This window comes from Triplophysa rosa, unplaced genomic scaffold (genome assembly GCF_024868665.1).
Source record: "Triplophysa rosa unplaced genomic scaffold, Trosa_1v2 scaffold130_ERROPOS893051, whole genome shotgun sequence".
NCBI classification, from domain to species: Eukaryota; Metazoa; Chordata; class Actinopteri; order Cypriniformes; family Nemacheilidae; genus Triplophysa; species Triplophysa rosa.
Window position 1 is genome coordinate 38,968 of NW_026634132.1, and position 12,500 is coordinate 51,467.

The 12,500-nt window shown below is 48.0% G+C and overlaps 2 protein-coding genes across 6 annotated transcripts in view; one reads left to right on the plus strand and one right to left on the minus strand.

Annotated features, from left to right (window-relative positions):
* The window catches only part of LOC130549543 (leucine-rich repeat-containing protein 49), a 23,027-nt gene extending 19,735 nt beyond the window's left edge, over positions 1–3,292 (plus strand). For 3 of the 5 annotated variants that reach the window (XM_057326776.1, XM_057326772.1, XM_057326773.1), the window contains exons 14-18: positions 948–1,182; positions 1,279–1,464; positions 1,537–1,646; positions 2,432–2,582; positions 2,807–3,292. In XM_057326776.1, coding sequence (XP_057182759.1) covers positions 948–1,182; positions 1,279–1,464; positions 1,537–1,646; positions 2,432–2,582; positions 2,807–3,028 — 904 coding nt within the window. In that variant the 3' untranslated portion in view covers positions 3,029–3,292. Of the gene's footprint in view, positions 1–947; positions 1,183–1,278; positions 1,465–1,536; positions 1,655–2,431; positions 2,583–2,806 lie in introns of those variants that run through there. The other 2 variants (XR_008962219.1, XM_057326774.1) reach the window with 2 other exon arrangements.
* Positions 3,293–3,404: 112 nt separating this feature from the next.
* Positions 3,405–10,290, minus strand: LOC130549544 (uncharacterized). The gene is made up of 2 exons (XM_057326777.1): positions 7,429–10,290; positions 3,405–4,657 (listed from the first exon to the last, which is right to left on the minus strand). The coding sequence occupies exons 1-2, from the start codon at positions 8,548–8,550 to the stop codon at positions 4,229–4,231; spliced, it is 1,551 nt and encodes a 516-aa protein (XP_057182760.1). The 5' UTR covers positions 8,551–10,290; the 3' UTR covers positions 3,405–4,228.
* Between the last annotated feature and the right edge of the window lie 2,210 nt (positions 10,291–12,500).

Consider the following 12,500-nt stretch of genomic DNA (forward strand, 5'->3'; position numbering starts at 1 on the left):
TGGGCGTAGTTCCGCTGGGGCAGCTCCTCTGAAGGGTGTTGGGCGTAGTTCCGCTGGGGCAGCTCCTCTGAAGGGTGTCGGGCGTAGTTCCGCTGGGGCAGCTCCTCTGAAGAGTGTTGGGCGTAGTTCCGCTGGGGCAGCTCCTCTGAAGGGTGTTGGGCGTATCTCTGCTGCAGTTCCGCTGGGGCAGCTCCTCTGAAGGGTGTCGGGCGTAGTTCCGCTGGGGCAGCTCCTCTGAAGGACCTGGGCGACTGGCCCAAGTGCTGGGCGTAGTTCCGCTGGGCCGCTCCTTCCTGAAGGTGATTGGCTAGTCCGCTAGCAGGCCCTCTTAAAGTCTCGCTGTCCTGGCCAGCCCTCTGAAGGGCTGGCGTCAGTCCGCATGAGCAGCCCTCTGAGGTTGATGGCGTATTCCTGGAAGGCCTCTCTGAAGTATTAGGTCGTAGTTCGCGATGACGGCTCCTCTGAAGGATGCTGGGCGTAGTTCCGCTGGGGCAGCTCCTCTGAAGGGTGTTGGGCGTAGTTCCGCTGGGGCAGCTCCTCTGAAGGGTGTCGGGCGTAGTTCCGCTGGGGCAGCTCCTCTGAAGGGTGTCGGGCGTAGTTCCGCTGGGGCAGCTCCTCTGAAGAGTGTTGGGCGTAGTTCCGCTGGGGCAGCTCCTCTGAAGGGTGTTGGGCGTATCTCTGCTGCAGTTCCGCTGGGGCAGCTCCTCTGAAGGGTGTCGGGCGTAGTTCCGCTGGGGCAGCTCCTCTGAAGGACGCTGGGCGTAGTTCACTCACTCACCCACTCATCCACTCACTCACTCACTCTCTCTGTGCGTGTTCTGCTCTTTAGAAGTCATACGGGCTGCGGTCCAAATGTTGCAGTCAGCAGAGACGTTGTCACAACATGTTTCTCCGTCATCTGAATGAAGGAATGTGTGTAATGATGAGTCATGTGTCTGTATGTCAAGGTTTCAGGAGGGCAGCGGTGCATGTGTTCAGAATCTGTCCATGTCAGACAATCATCTGGCTGAATTAGACGGCGAGACGCTGCGTCTGATCGGAGCCGGAGCTCTGGAACCTCTGGAGCGCTGCTGGAGCGTTCAGACGGCCGCCGGCGTCACCGTCATCTCATTCCGTTACATCAACTTTGACTCCATCATTCCCACATTGCTGCGCATTCGCCTCAAATTCCCAAACCTCACGGTGAGTGAGTTTAATACAGCACTGATATCTGACACATGCTCATATTATAAAGATTGAAATCTTGATTGAAGGTGTTTCTGTTGTGTCTGTCGTCAGCACCTGATGTTCATGGAGACAAACATCTGTCATCTTCCTCAGCTGGCCGCTCTGGCTCAGATCAGACGTTTAGATCAGATATCCATTCATCCAGAGGGGAATCCTGTGCTCACCCTGACGCTCTGGAGATCTTTCCTCATCTACAGACTTCAACATCTCAACCTACACAAAATCAACGGCACCGAGGTACTACAAACCGCTTACTTCACATCTCTGTATGTGTGTGTGTGTGCGCGATGATGTTTGTGTGTATTTCAGGTGATGTTAAATGACATCATTGCGTCTGAGAGGATGTTTGGTGCTCTGGGTCATGTAGCTGCTACAGAAACACCTCGCTGTCGCCTGCTGCTCCTGCTGGAGGAGTCCAGGTGACTGTGTGCGTTTGTGTGTGTGTGCGTCTGTGTGTGTTTGTGCGTGTGCGTCTGTGTGCGTTTGTGTGTGTGTGTACATATGCGTCTGCATGTGTGTTTGTGCGTGCGTACATGTGTGTGTGTGTGCGTCTGTGTGTTTGTGCGTCTGCGCCTGTCTGTGTGTGTACGCATGTTTGAGTGCGTGTGTCTGCGCGTGCATCTCTGTGTGTGTGTTTGTGCATGTGTGTGTTTGTAGGTGCTTGTGTGTGTGTGTGCGTGTTCGTGCATGTGTGCGTCTGTGTTTGCGTGTGTTCGTGCGTGTGTGTATGTGTGTGCGTGTGTGTACGTGTGTGTGTGTGTGTGTGTGCGTGCGTGCGTGCGTGCGTGCGTGTGTGTGTGTGCGCGTGTGTGTGTGTGTGTGTGCGTGCGTGCGTGTGTGCGTGCGTGCGTGTGTGTGTGCGCGCGTGGTGGCAGGTCAGCACATGTCAAATGCAGTCGATGTGGTTTTCTGTAATATTGTGTGTGTTAACGGTTCACTGTCGGAGGTTCAGGATTATTAAACACAGAGATTCTGTCTGTGTGTCTGTTGTGATTGTGGATGTGTTGTTGTTGTTGTTTTGTAGGTGAATGTGGATGTTAGTTTTGATGATAATATCAGTGGGTGTAATAAATTCCACCCTTACAACATTATTATTATTCACAGTGTTGTTTATATATTTACTGTAATTTCTCGTCACAAATGTAATGTCAGCTGTAATGTGATGTGCTGTTGAGCTGTCAATCATTCTGTGTGTGACATACAGAAAGCGTCAGCTGCAGTTTGTGTTGGACGGTCGCGGTCGGCGGATCGGTCAGAGTCCTGAGGAACTGAAGGAGAACGGAAAACAGCTGGGGGACGCTTTGAGCCGAGCGCTTATCAACTATCCCATCAGAACATCAGACAGTTCTGACACTGTGAGAAACACAACGTCCTGTCACATGTCATCACATATTGACCAATGAGCTTCAAGAAAACATGTGTTTGATGATATACATCAGTGTCTCTCTCTCTCTGTGTGTGTGTGTGTGTGTGTGTGTGTGTGTGTGTGTGTGTGTGTGTCTGTGTGTGTGTGTCTGTGTGTGTGTGTGTGTGTGTGTGTGTGTCTGTGTGTGTGTGTGTGTGTGTGTGTGTGTGTCAGGAGGGCAGCGGTGATGTGTCGGAGCGTTCTGTGATGGTGTCGCAGTATCTCAGAGGTCTCGTGAACCGAGCGTCCAGTCACAGTGTGAAGGGAGACGCTCTGCAGAAACTCTGGCCGTCTCTCTTCACTGAGCTGGTGAGAGACAGTGTGCTGGAGATGAGAGACAGACCGGCGTTCAGACACACCTCTCTCCAGCGCCGGAGAGACACACACATGAAATGAACCAATGAACCAACTCTCACTTCCTGCTGCTGCTGATCAAACACCTCACCACTCTTACTATTCAATTATTCTTTTATCACTCACTCTTTCATTTAATAACATTGTGTAACTACAAAGTAATCATTTCATGAATTCATTTTACTAAGGTTTAAAACTCTATATTTATTCATACAGTAAGAGACTCCATGTATTACATGAAGAAGATTTTAGCTGTGTTATTTTAACAGTAAAGTTGAATAAAAGCTGAAAGCTGTGTGGAATGTTGCTCTAAACTGAGACTCAAACTGCATGATGTGCAATCTGTTTACAGTGTGAATATTTGTCATCAGGTCAGATTGTAAGAACATGTCACTGTCTCATTCAAGGTCAGTTTGCTCTTTTAGTCAATGACATGCGTTTGTGTCACATTTACACAAACTTCTGCAGCTCTCGCTGTGTTTTAACTACACAAATACAGATTGAGTGAGTGAGACTGACAACGTGTGTGCGTGTGTGAGAGATTTGTGTTCAGCGTTTACGCTTTTGTGTAGAGCTTCTTTGTTTTTCTGCACATGTTGAATATCAAGCCTGTTCCTTTACAAACATTCATTTGTTTTGTCTTTTGCTGATTATGGAAAGAAAATGATCAAACAAATAATTGCAGATGATGAATAAAAAGACAGAAGTACGGTGCGATCACACAGAACGCGCTTTTCATGTTCGAAAACGAGGCGCAGCTCTTTTATGTTGCTAGGTAACCCGAAACAGCCACAACAAGTTTCTCCTCCATGTCTCCAGGCGTTCAGAGCATCTGTAAACTTCCGTTGCCACAAGGGAAGCCCCGCCTCTCCACTCATTCGATTGGACAATGGAAAAAGCGCACATAACGTCAAGAGCTTTTCTGCGCAGAGTTGAGTTTTTTTCAAGTTTGTGCGCTCAGAGCGCAAAATCATACGTGTGTTCAGCTGAGAGTCATGTGCGTCCCAGACAGATGTGTGTTTAAATGATTCTTTATTTACTACTGTAACAAAGTTCAATGTAGGGAAGGAAGGAGGCGGGAACCGGCGAACATTTAAACAATAAACTTTAATCTAAAATAAACAAACAATAACACGGAAGTAAAAGGCCGGCAGCCACCTCACGGTCGACTGCCGGCCACACAAACATAAATAAAACTTAACACATGTCCGGGCCCGGTCCTCTCTCCTGCCGCATACCTCGCTACACCACGCTCCCCTCGCCACATACCCCCACCGCCTGACTCAGGCCGGGGAACCGTCCGGCCTGCAGCCCCCCCCCCCCATTCCTGGAGAGGAAGTCGGCTACAACCATTCGCGCACCCGGCCTGTGGACCACCTGGAACTTAAAAGGCTGTAGCGCCAGATACCAACGGGTGATCCTGGCGTTGGTATCTTTCATGCGGTGGAGCCACTGCAGGGGAGCGTGGTCCGACCAGAGGGTGAATTCCCGGCCCAGGAGGTAGTACCTAAGGGTGAGAACGGCCCATCTGATGGCCAAACATTCCTTTTCAATAGTGCTGTACTTAGTCTCTCTCTTTGAGAGCTTGCGGCTAATGTACAGCACTGGCCGCTCCTCACCCCCCACCTCCTGTGCCAGGACAGCACCCAGCCCTCTGTCCGACGCGTCAGTCTGCAACAAGAAAGGGAGAGAGAAGTCAGGAGAGTGTAATAGCGGCCCGCCACACAGGGCAGCCTTCACTTGGGAAAACGCCTGCTGGCACTGCTCTGACCATTGGACCGGATCTGGCGCCTCCTTTTTAGTAAGATCAGTCAGCGGGCTGGTGAGGTCCGAATAGTTGGGCACAAACCGTCTGTAATATCCCGCCAGCCCCAGGAACTGTCTTACCTCCTTTTTGGTCTTGGGACTCGGGCAGGTCGCAACGGCTGCGGTCTTATTAATTTGGGGCCGCACTTGCCCGTGTCCCAAGTGGAAGCCCAGATACCTAACCTCCACCCGCCCAACCGCACACTTCTTCGGGTTGGCCGTGAGGCCGGCCGCCCTCAGCGCTCCCAAAACCGCCCTCAAGTGTTGGATATGCCGCTGCCAGTCATTGCTATAAATGATGATGTCATCCAGATAGGCAGCGGCATATGCCGTATGGGGACGGAGGATACGGTCCATGAGGCGCTGAAAGGTGGCCGGCGCCCCGAACAACCCGAACGGAAGCGTTACAAATTGGTGCAAACCGAACGGCGTGGTGAAGGCAGTTTTTTCTTTAGATAATGGCGATAGGGGGATCTGCCAGTACCCTTTCGTTAAGTCCAATGTCGAGTAAAAACGAGCCGTGCCTAGCCGGTCCAGCAACTCATCGACCCGTGGCATTGGATAGGCATCGAATTTCGATACCGCGTTCACCTTGCGATAATCCACACAGAACCTGACCGAGCCGTCCGTCTTGGGAACCAAAACTATCGGGCTCGCCCAGTCACTGTTGGATTCTTCTATTACCCCCATCTCGAGCATTGCCGCTAATTCCGTCTGAACCACATTTTTCTTGTGCTCAGGTAAACGATAAGGCCGGCTACGAACCACGACGCCCGGCACCGTCTCGATATGGTGCTGAATGAGTTTCGTGCGTCCCGGTAGGGGCGAGAACACGTCTGCGAATTCCGCTTGCAACTTGGCAATGTCCGTGAGCTGGGAGGGTGAGAGGTGATCTCCCCCCGGAGCCAGAGCGATGGACTGCGGTTTTGTATTCGCTTCTGGTCCCAGATCATCCTCTCCACTAATTACCGTCGCCAGCAACACGGGCTCCACCTCCTGCCATTTTTTAAGGAGATTGAGGTGGTAAATTTGACGCGCCCCGCTCCTATCGGTCCGTATCACTTCATAATCAAGATCTCCCACTTGCCGTGTGACCTCAAACGGCCCTTGCCACTTGGCTAGTAATTTGGAACTCGAGGTAGGGAGTAATACAAGCACTTTTTCTCCCGGTGAAAATTTCCGGAGGTTGGTTCCCCTGTTATACAGCCGGCTTTGTTTATCCTGGGCCTGTAACAAATTCTCCATAGATAGCCGCCCCAGTGTATGGAGTTTTGTTCTCAGGTCCAGGACATGTTGAATTTCATTCTTGCTGTTGGAGGGTCCGTCCTCCCAAGTCTCTCTCAGGACGTCCAAAACCCCTCGGGGTTGGCGTCCAAAGAGAAGCTCGAAGGGGGAAAACCCCGTGGAGGCTTGCGGGACCTCACGCACAGCGAATAAGAGGGGTTCTAACCATTTATCCCAATTTTTGGCGTCCTCGTGTACGAACTTACGAATCATGGTTTTCAACGTGCGATTAAACCGTTCGACCAAGCCGTCTGTTTGAGGGTGAAAGACGCTGGTACGGACCGATTTAATGCCCAGTAATTCATACAGCTCGCGTATTGTGCGTGACATGAACGCCGTGCCTTGATCCGTGAGGATCTCCCGGGGGATCCCCACGCGGGAGATGACGCGAAACAGTGCCTCCGCCACGCTTTTAGCCGAAATGCTGTGGAGCGGCACTGCCTCGGGATATCGGGTTGCATAATCTACTAAGACTAATGCAAATCGATGTCCTCTCGCTGACCGCTCTAATGGCCCGATGAGGTCCATACCAATTCTATCGAAGGGGACCTGCATTAGCGGTAGAGGGCGCAATGGCGCTTTTGGGGAGGCCGAAGGGTTTACCAGCTGACATTCACGACACGACGCGCACCATCTGCGTACGTTCTCGTGAATGCCCGGCCAAAAGAATCGGGCCATGAGACGGTTTAGTGTCGAGTTTTGTCCTAAATGCCCCGCCATAGGATTACAATGTGCCGCCTGGAAAAGCATTTCCCGGCGGCCCCGTGGTACCAACAACTGGGTTGTATCTTCCTTTGTTTGAGCGTCTTGGGCCACTCGATACAACCGGTCTTTTATAATTGCAAAATAAGGGTAGGAGCGCGGTTGGTCAGGTTGGAGAGGTTGGCCGTCCACACAGCGAACCTGTTCCCAGGCGAACCTGAGTGATTCGTCCCGGGACTGTTCCAGAGGGAAGTCATCGCGTTCCGAGAGGATTCGCCCCTCGGATCCGCTCGTTTCCCCTGTAACAGCCTCTCCCGTCTGTACAACCGCGCCGACTCCCTGTGTCTTTGGACCCCAAGCGACACCCGCACATAAGCATCCCAATAACTCCGTAAATGCAGGCCAATTGGTTCCCAAGATCAGCGGGTGTCGTAGGTGTGGGTTAACCGCCACCTCCACTCTATGCTTTTCTCCCCTGAATTGAATAAAGACGGGGATTAAAGGATATCTCACCACATCCCCGTGTACGCACCGTACCCGAACCATGCGGTTATTATCCAATGCTCCTGGCCGAACCAGGCTTTGATGGATGGAGGTTTGGTTACAACCGGAATCCACCAGAGCCGGGTATGTACCCCCCCTATACTCACAGGAATTTGGTACCCTCCGTTCTGACCGGGGGCAGCCCGTGGCGTGTCGGGAACCCGGACCATCGTCCCGACCTCCATTACTGGACACTGATCGACCCAATGGTCCGGGTCCCCGCAGCGCCAACAGGCCGGCCCAGGCGTCTCCGCCATCCGAGTGGCGGGAAGTGGAGCACGGGAAGGGCGCGGAGAGAGGTTGGACCCATTGCCGTCCTGGAATCCCCGGGGCGGAGCATGGTACGCGCTCGTATAGCTCACTGTCTGTGGGAATCGTCGTCGCGGCGGCACTCGTGGTGGACCGGGAGGACGGGACCTGGGTGCAGGGACAGGATGTGGAGAGGGAGAAGAGAGAGAAGAGGGGGAGAGAGAAACAGTCTCCGGAGAGGAGAGAGAGACCACCGGGAGGGCTTCGCCAACCCCGGGGCACACCACCATCTGGTCTTCCGCCAGGTGGATGGCTGCGTCCAGCGATGTCGGGCGGTGGCACTGGACCCACTCGGCCGTTCTCTTGGGCAGCCGAGCGATGAACTGTTCCAGCACCACGCGGTCGATGATGTCCTCGACGTCACCTTTCCCAGCCAGCAGCCATTTGCGGCAGGAATCCCGGAGCTGATGGGCCATCACGAAGGGACGGCCGCTTTCGCCGAGCCCCAGTGACCGGAATCGCTGCCGATGTTCCTCCGGGCTACGGCCGACCCTCTGGAGGATGGCCCTCTTCAGGTCTTCGAAGACCAGGAGGTTCTGGACGGGCAGTGGCCGGGCCGCCAGTTGCGCTTCCCCCGACAGCAACGGCAGGAGTCGCCTCGCCCAGTCCTCCGGGGGCCAGCCGCTAGTTTCCGCCGTCTTCTCGAACAGGTCGAGAAATGCCTCGGGGTCATCCTCTGGCCCCATTTTCGACAGCGGCAGGAACGCGGCGGTTGTCGCGGACGCGGACGCTTCTGCCCGAACCCCCTGGTCCATCCAGCTCCGGAAGCTCTCGCGGTCCTCTCGCTGGGCCTGGAAGACGGACTGGAAGCGGAGCTCATGGTCATTCCGAAGGTCCAGCAGCGCCTGGTGTTGTTCGCGGTGGAGGACCGCGAGAGACGCGATGATGTCCGCAAACGGCGTGCCCGATGTTGCCTGCATGATGGTAGTGTCCCTCCTTCTTCCTTCCCGGGTTTCGGCACCAATGTAACAAAGTTCAATGTAGGGAAGGAAGGAGGCGGGAACCGGCGAACATTTAAACAATAAACTTTAATCTAAAATAAACAAACAATAACACGGAAGTAAAAGGCCGGCAGCCACCTCACGGTCGACTGCCGGCCACACAAACATAAATAAAACTTAACACATGTCTGGGCCCGGTCCTCTCTCCTGCCGCATACCTCGCTACACCACGCTCCCCTCGCCACAACTACATTAAAATGTTCTGATGTTTATAAATAGCAGAATGTGATCGAGTAAAAGTCCTGCTCTCTTAAGCGTACGATCACACAGAACGCGATTTCATGTTAGAAAACGCGAGGCGCGCTGCGCTGCTCTTTTGTATGGCAAGCCGATGGTGTCAGAATTACGCCATAGATTAAACGCGTTTATATCCGAACGCCGTTTTTGATAGATTTTAGATGAAGATCAGATCACATTTTATGACAGATTTATTCAGAAAACCATGAAATTCCAAATGGTTCACATACTTTTTCTTGCCACTGTACATACACTGTAAAAAAATCCCGTTAAAACAGATAAAGTACTGGCAGAAAATTACCAGTACATTTTCCTTTATTTTACAGACATTTCCGTTAATGCTAAAATGTAATTTAATTCAGTGCAAAACGTAAAATACAAGTGAAACAACTGTAAAAAATGAATATGGAAAATTTCTTCATATAAATACAGTATATTGTGCCCTGTTTTTACGGATTTTTTTTAGTGTAGGCGATGTTTATGATGCACCTGCTGATGAGAACGATTCTGCATGACGCATTTAAAAAAAGAATAGAGTTTTAAAAAACATAATTAAAAAGCATATCATACATGTTAACGCACAGCTTTATTGTAGGCTAAATAAAGTGCATTCATTATTACTGCAAAAGCTGCATATCAAGCAGAGCGAGTCTGCCTATTGCGTTAAAGGAATTAACATACTGTACTAGAGAAAATAAAGTGCGGGACTTGATTGATGTTAAGGGTTATTCAAAGATGTTAAGACACAACAATGATCTTACTCTGACTGAAACATCCAAAGTGCGCACATCAGAATGTATGTGTCTCGCAAACACAATTATGTCTCAAGTGAATGCTTGGTGAAATGCCGGGGGAAATATTTGATCCGTCCAGGTCTTAAGGCCTTAACTCTCGATGTCAATCAAATAAATAAAATAAAATAAACATAAATAAAAAACATAGACTTTACCTATAGATAGGGGTTTTTGAGTTGGTGTGTGCCAAATTTGCTGGAATTGGCTGCAGTGATTGTTTACATAAAATTCACTTGAAAAAAGGATTTTCATAAACATCTTCATTCCACTAATCAAAACATAGTAATGTCAATGGCCACTACAAGGATTTAGTACCAAGGCCATGGTGAATTAGATCCTGGCTCTGCTCATCAGTGATTGGGTGAGAGCAGTTCAAACTTATTGGCTGTGGAAATCAGTGGGAGGGGCTCATTATACAACAGACAAAACGCCGTAAAAGACGCGCGCTCTGTGCAACCAAAACGGCGTTTTTTACGGCGTCATATGGCCAGACAGCGGCGCAAAAGGCGGCGCTTGTCGGGGCGCCTTAAAACGCAGTTAAATACGGCGTTATGGACGGCTTTTCGCGCGGTTTTTACGGCGTTTGGATGTAAACGCATTGCGTAATTCTGAACCATTTTGCTTTTTTCTTCCTGCTGCATAATAAAATTTAATTTATTTATATAGGCTTTTCGCAATGTGCATTGTTCAAAAGCAGCTTTACAGAAGAAAATCTATAAAAAAAAAAACACTTCAGGTAAAACACAGTGCATGGTGTTTGTAGAACAAGCAAGGTCGTTCTAATTAAGATATGTTAACGGAATTTACCGAACCTTAATCTAATAACATAATATATTATTTTATGTTATTAATTTATTATCTATAATAAAGGTAACATAAATAGGTAAGAGAACAAGAATTAGAAGAGTAGTTTATTCGTAACAGAAAACAGTATTTAATGCAGTCAAAAACTCCACCCAAACTGAAACTGAGATATCATCCCATATAAATTAAATTATATGAGAGAATGTGGCGTCATACGTCTAAATGCAGATTAAAGGTTGAAAATTACTTTAATCAAAATAATCATTACAAAAATAAAAAAAATTAATAAGCTTGATTGCTTAGCAACCTTAAACTGTATTATTTATCTGCCCCATGCCGCACTGTAAACCCAAATGTTCAAAATAATCAAACAGATTAAGTAATGTAAACTTAATTTTATAAAAAAGTTCTACTTACTTAAATATTTTAAGTTCGTGAAACACTTCTTTACTTTTGAGTAAAGTATAATGATTATTTTTGATTAACTTGACTAAAACTCAAAAATTTTATTTGCTCCTTACTTAATTTAAACATGTTAATTCAACAATTGGTCAAGAAAGATTTCCAATTCCCAGCATGCTTTGCGTCAGACTGCATTAGGAGAGTAAATAAAAAAAAATATGGTTATTTTATATGTTTTTAGTAAAGTTAAAGACTTGTTAGTGTTTAATGTTCACTTCTCTTAGATATTTAGAAGAGTTTGACATATTTTTCAGTTTTGTGGTTACCATTGTTTAGAAGAGTGGTGCATGTGCCTAGTCTCTGCGAAGCTACATTTCACCTGTAACATGTGTTATGTTACCAGTGAGCATTAACTGTGCTAATGCCAGTTCTGAGATCAGTCTCTTCTTGCTCATTTTGGATTGCATAAGTCAAGGTGTTTGATTTATGCATATTAAGACTTAAGGAATATGCAAAATAATGAAACCGAAAGAATTTAGTTTAGTTAACTTAAAAATGCAATTTTGGTACTTATTTGTTTAAGTTCTGTCTACTTAATTTCATAAAAAGGATAAATGAAATATTTAAGTCGCACTAACTCAGATTTGTTAAGAACTTTAACTTAACAGTTGTCATGGCTCTACTTCATTTAGTCATGTTTTCCTTGGTCCTGTAGCGGAGTCATGACAGAGCCTTTGGTTGTGTGTGGAGAGAGACATATTATTGTCCTTTTGACAATAATATACGTTCTCTCCAGTGTCTCGTCTCTGTTCCCGCCATCTCGTTTCGTTGTTATCCTTCCCTGAGTGTTTCATTACCCACACCTGCCCTGTGTCGTTATCCCTCGTTTGTGTTCCCCTACAAATACCCTCTTGTTTCTTTGTCTTGTGTTCGTGGATTACGTTGTATGTACTTTGTACCGTGCCGCTGTCTGTTGTGAGTTCATACCTTGTTGGAGTCTTGCCTTGTTTGGATGTCGTGTCTTAGTTTAGTCTTGTCTTTATCTTTTTGATTAATAAGTCTAGTTGTTCTTTTCTTGTTTTGCCCTTTGTGGGAAGTCTTTTGGTTTCTGTTTGTTCTTAGTTTTGTTCCTGATTTATACCCCATCGTGGGTTTTTGTTTTGTGTTTTTCAAATAAATATTTCTTGTTTAACCCCTTCACCACTGCCTGCCTGCATTTGGGTTCTCCCTCTCCGAAAGTCGTGACAACAGTAATCAAAATTTGAAGGTTCTGCTTACTTAAACCAAGAATCTCTAAAACTCAAAATATTTGAGTATTGCCAACTTATCCGGGTTTACAGTGCGTGGAGGAGCGCGTTTCTCCGCAGCCGGCCTCAACAGACTGAAAACGGACGTTCACCCAAGCATTTAGATATGATTGATTTTACTCGACAAAGCATATGAAACAAAGATAAATAATGACCATGACTCACTCCAGTATGCATTTTCTCCATTTTACATTTTGCACTGAATTAAATTACATTTTAGCATTAACGGAAATGTCCGTAAAATAAAAGAAAATGTACTGGTAGTTTTCTGCCAGTACTTCATCTGTTTTAACGGGATTTTTTTACAGTGTATGTAATTACGTTT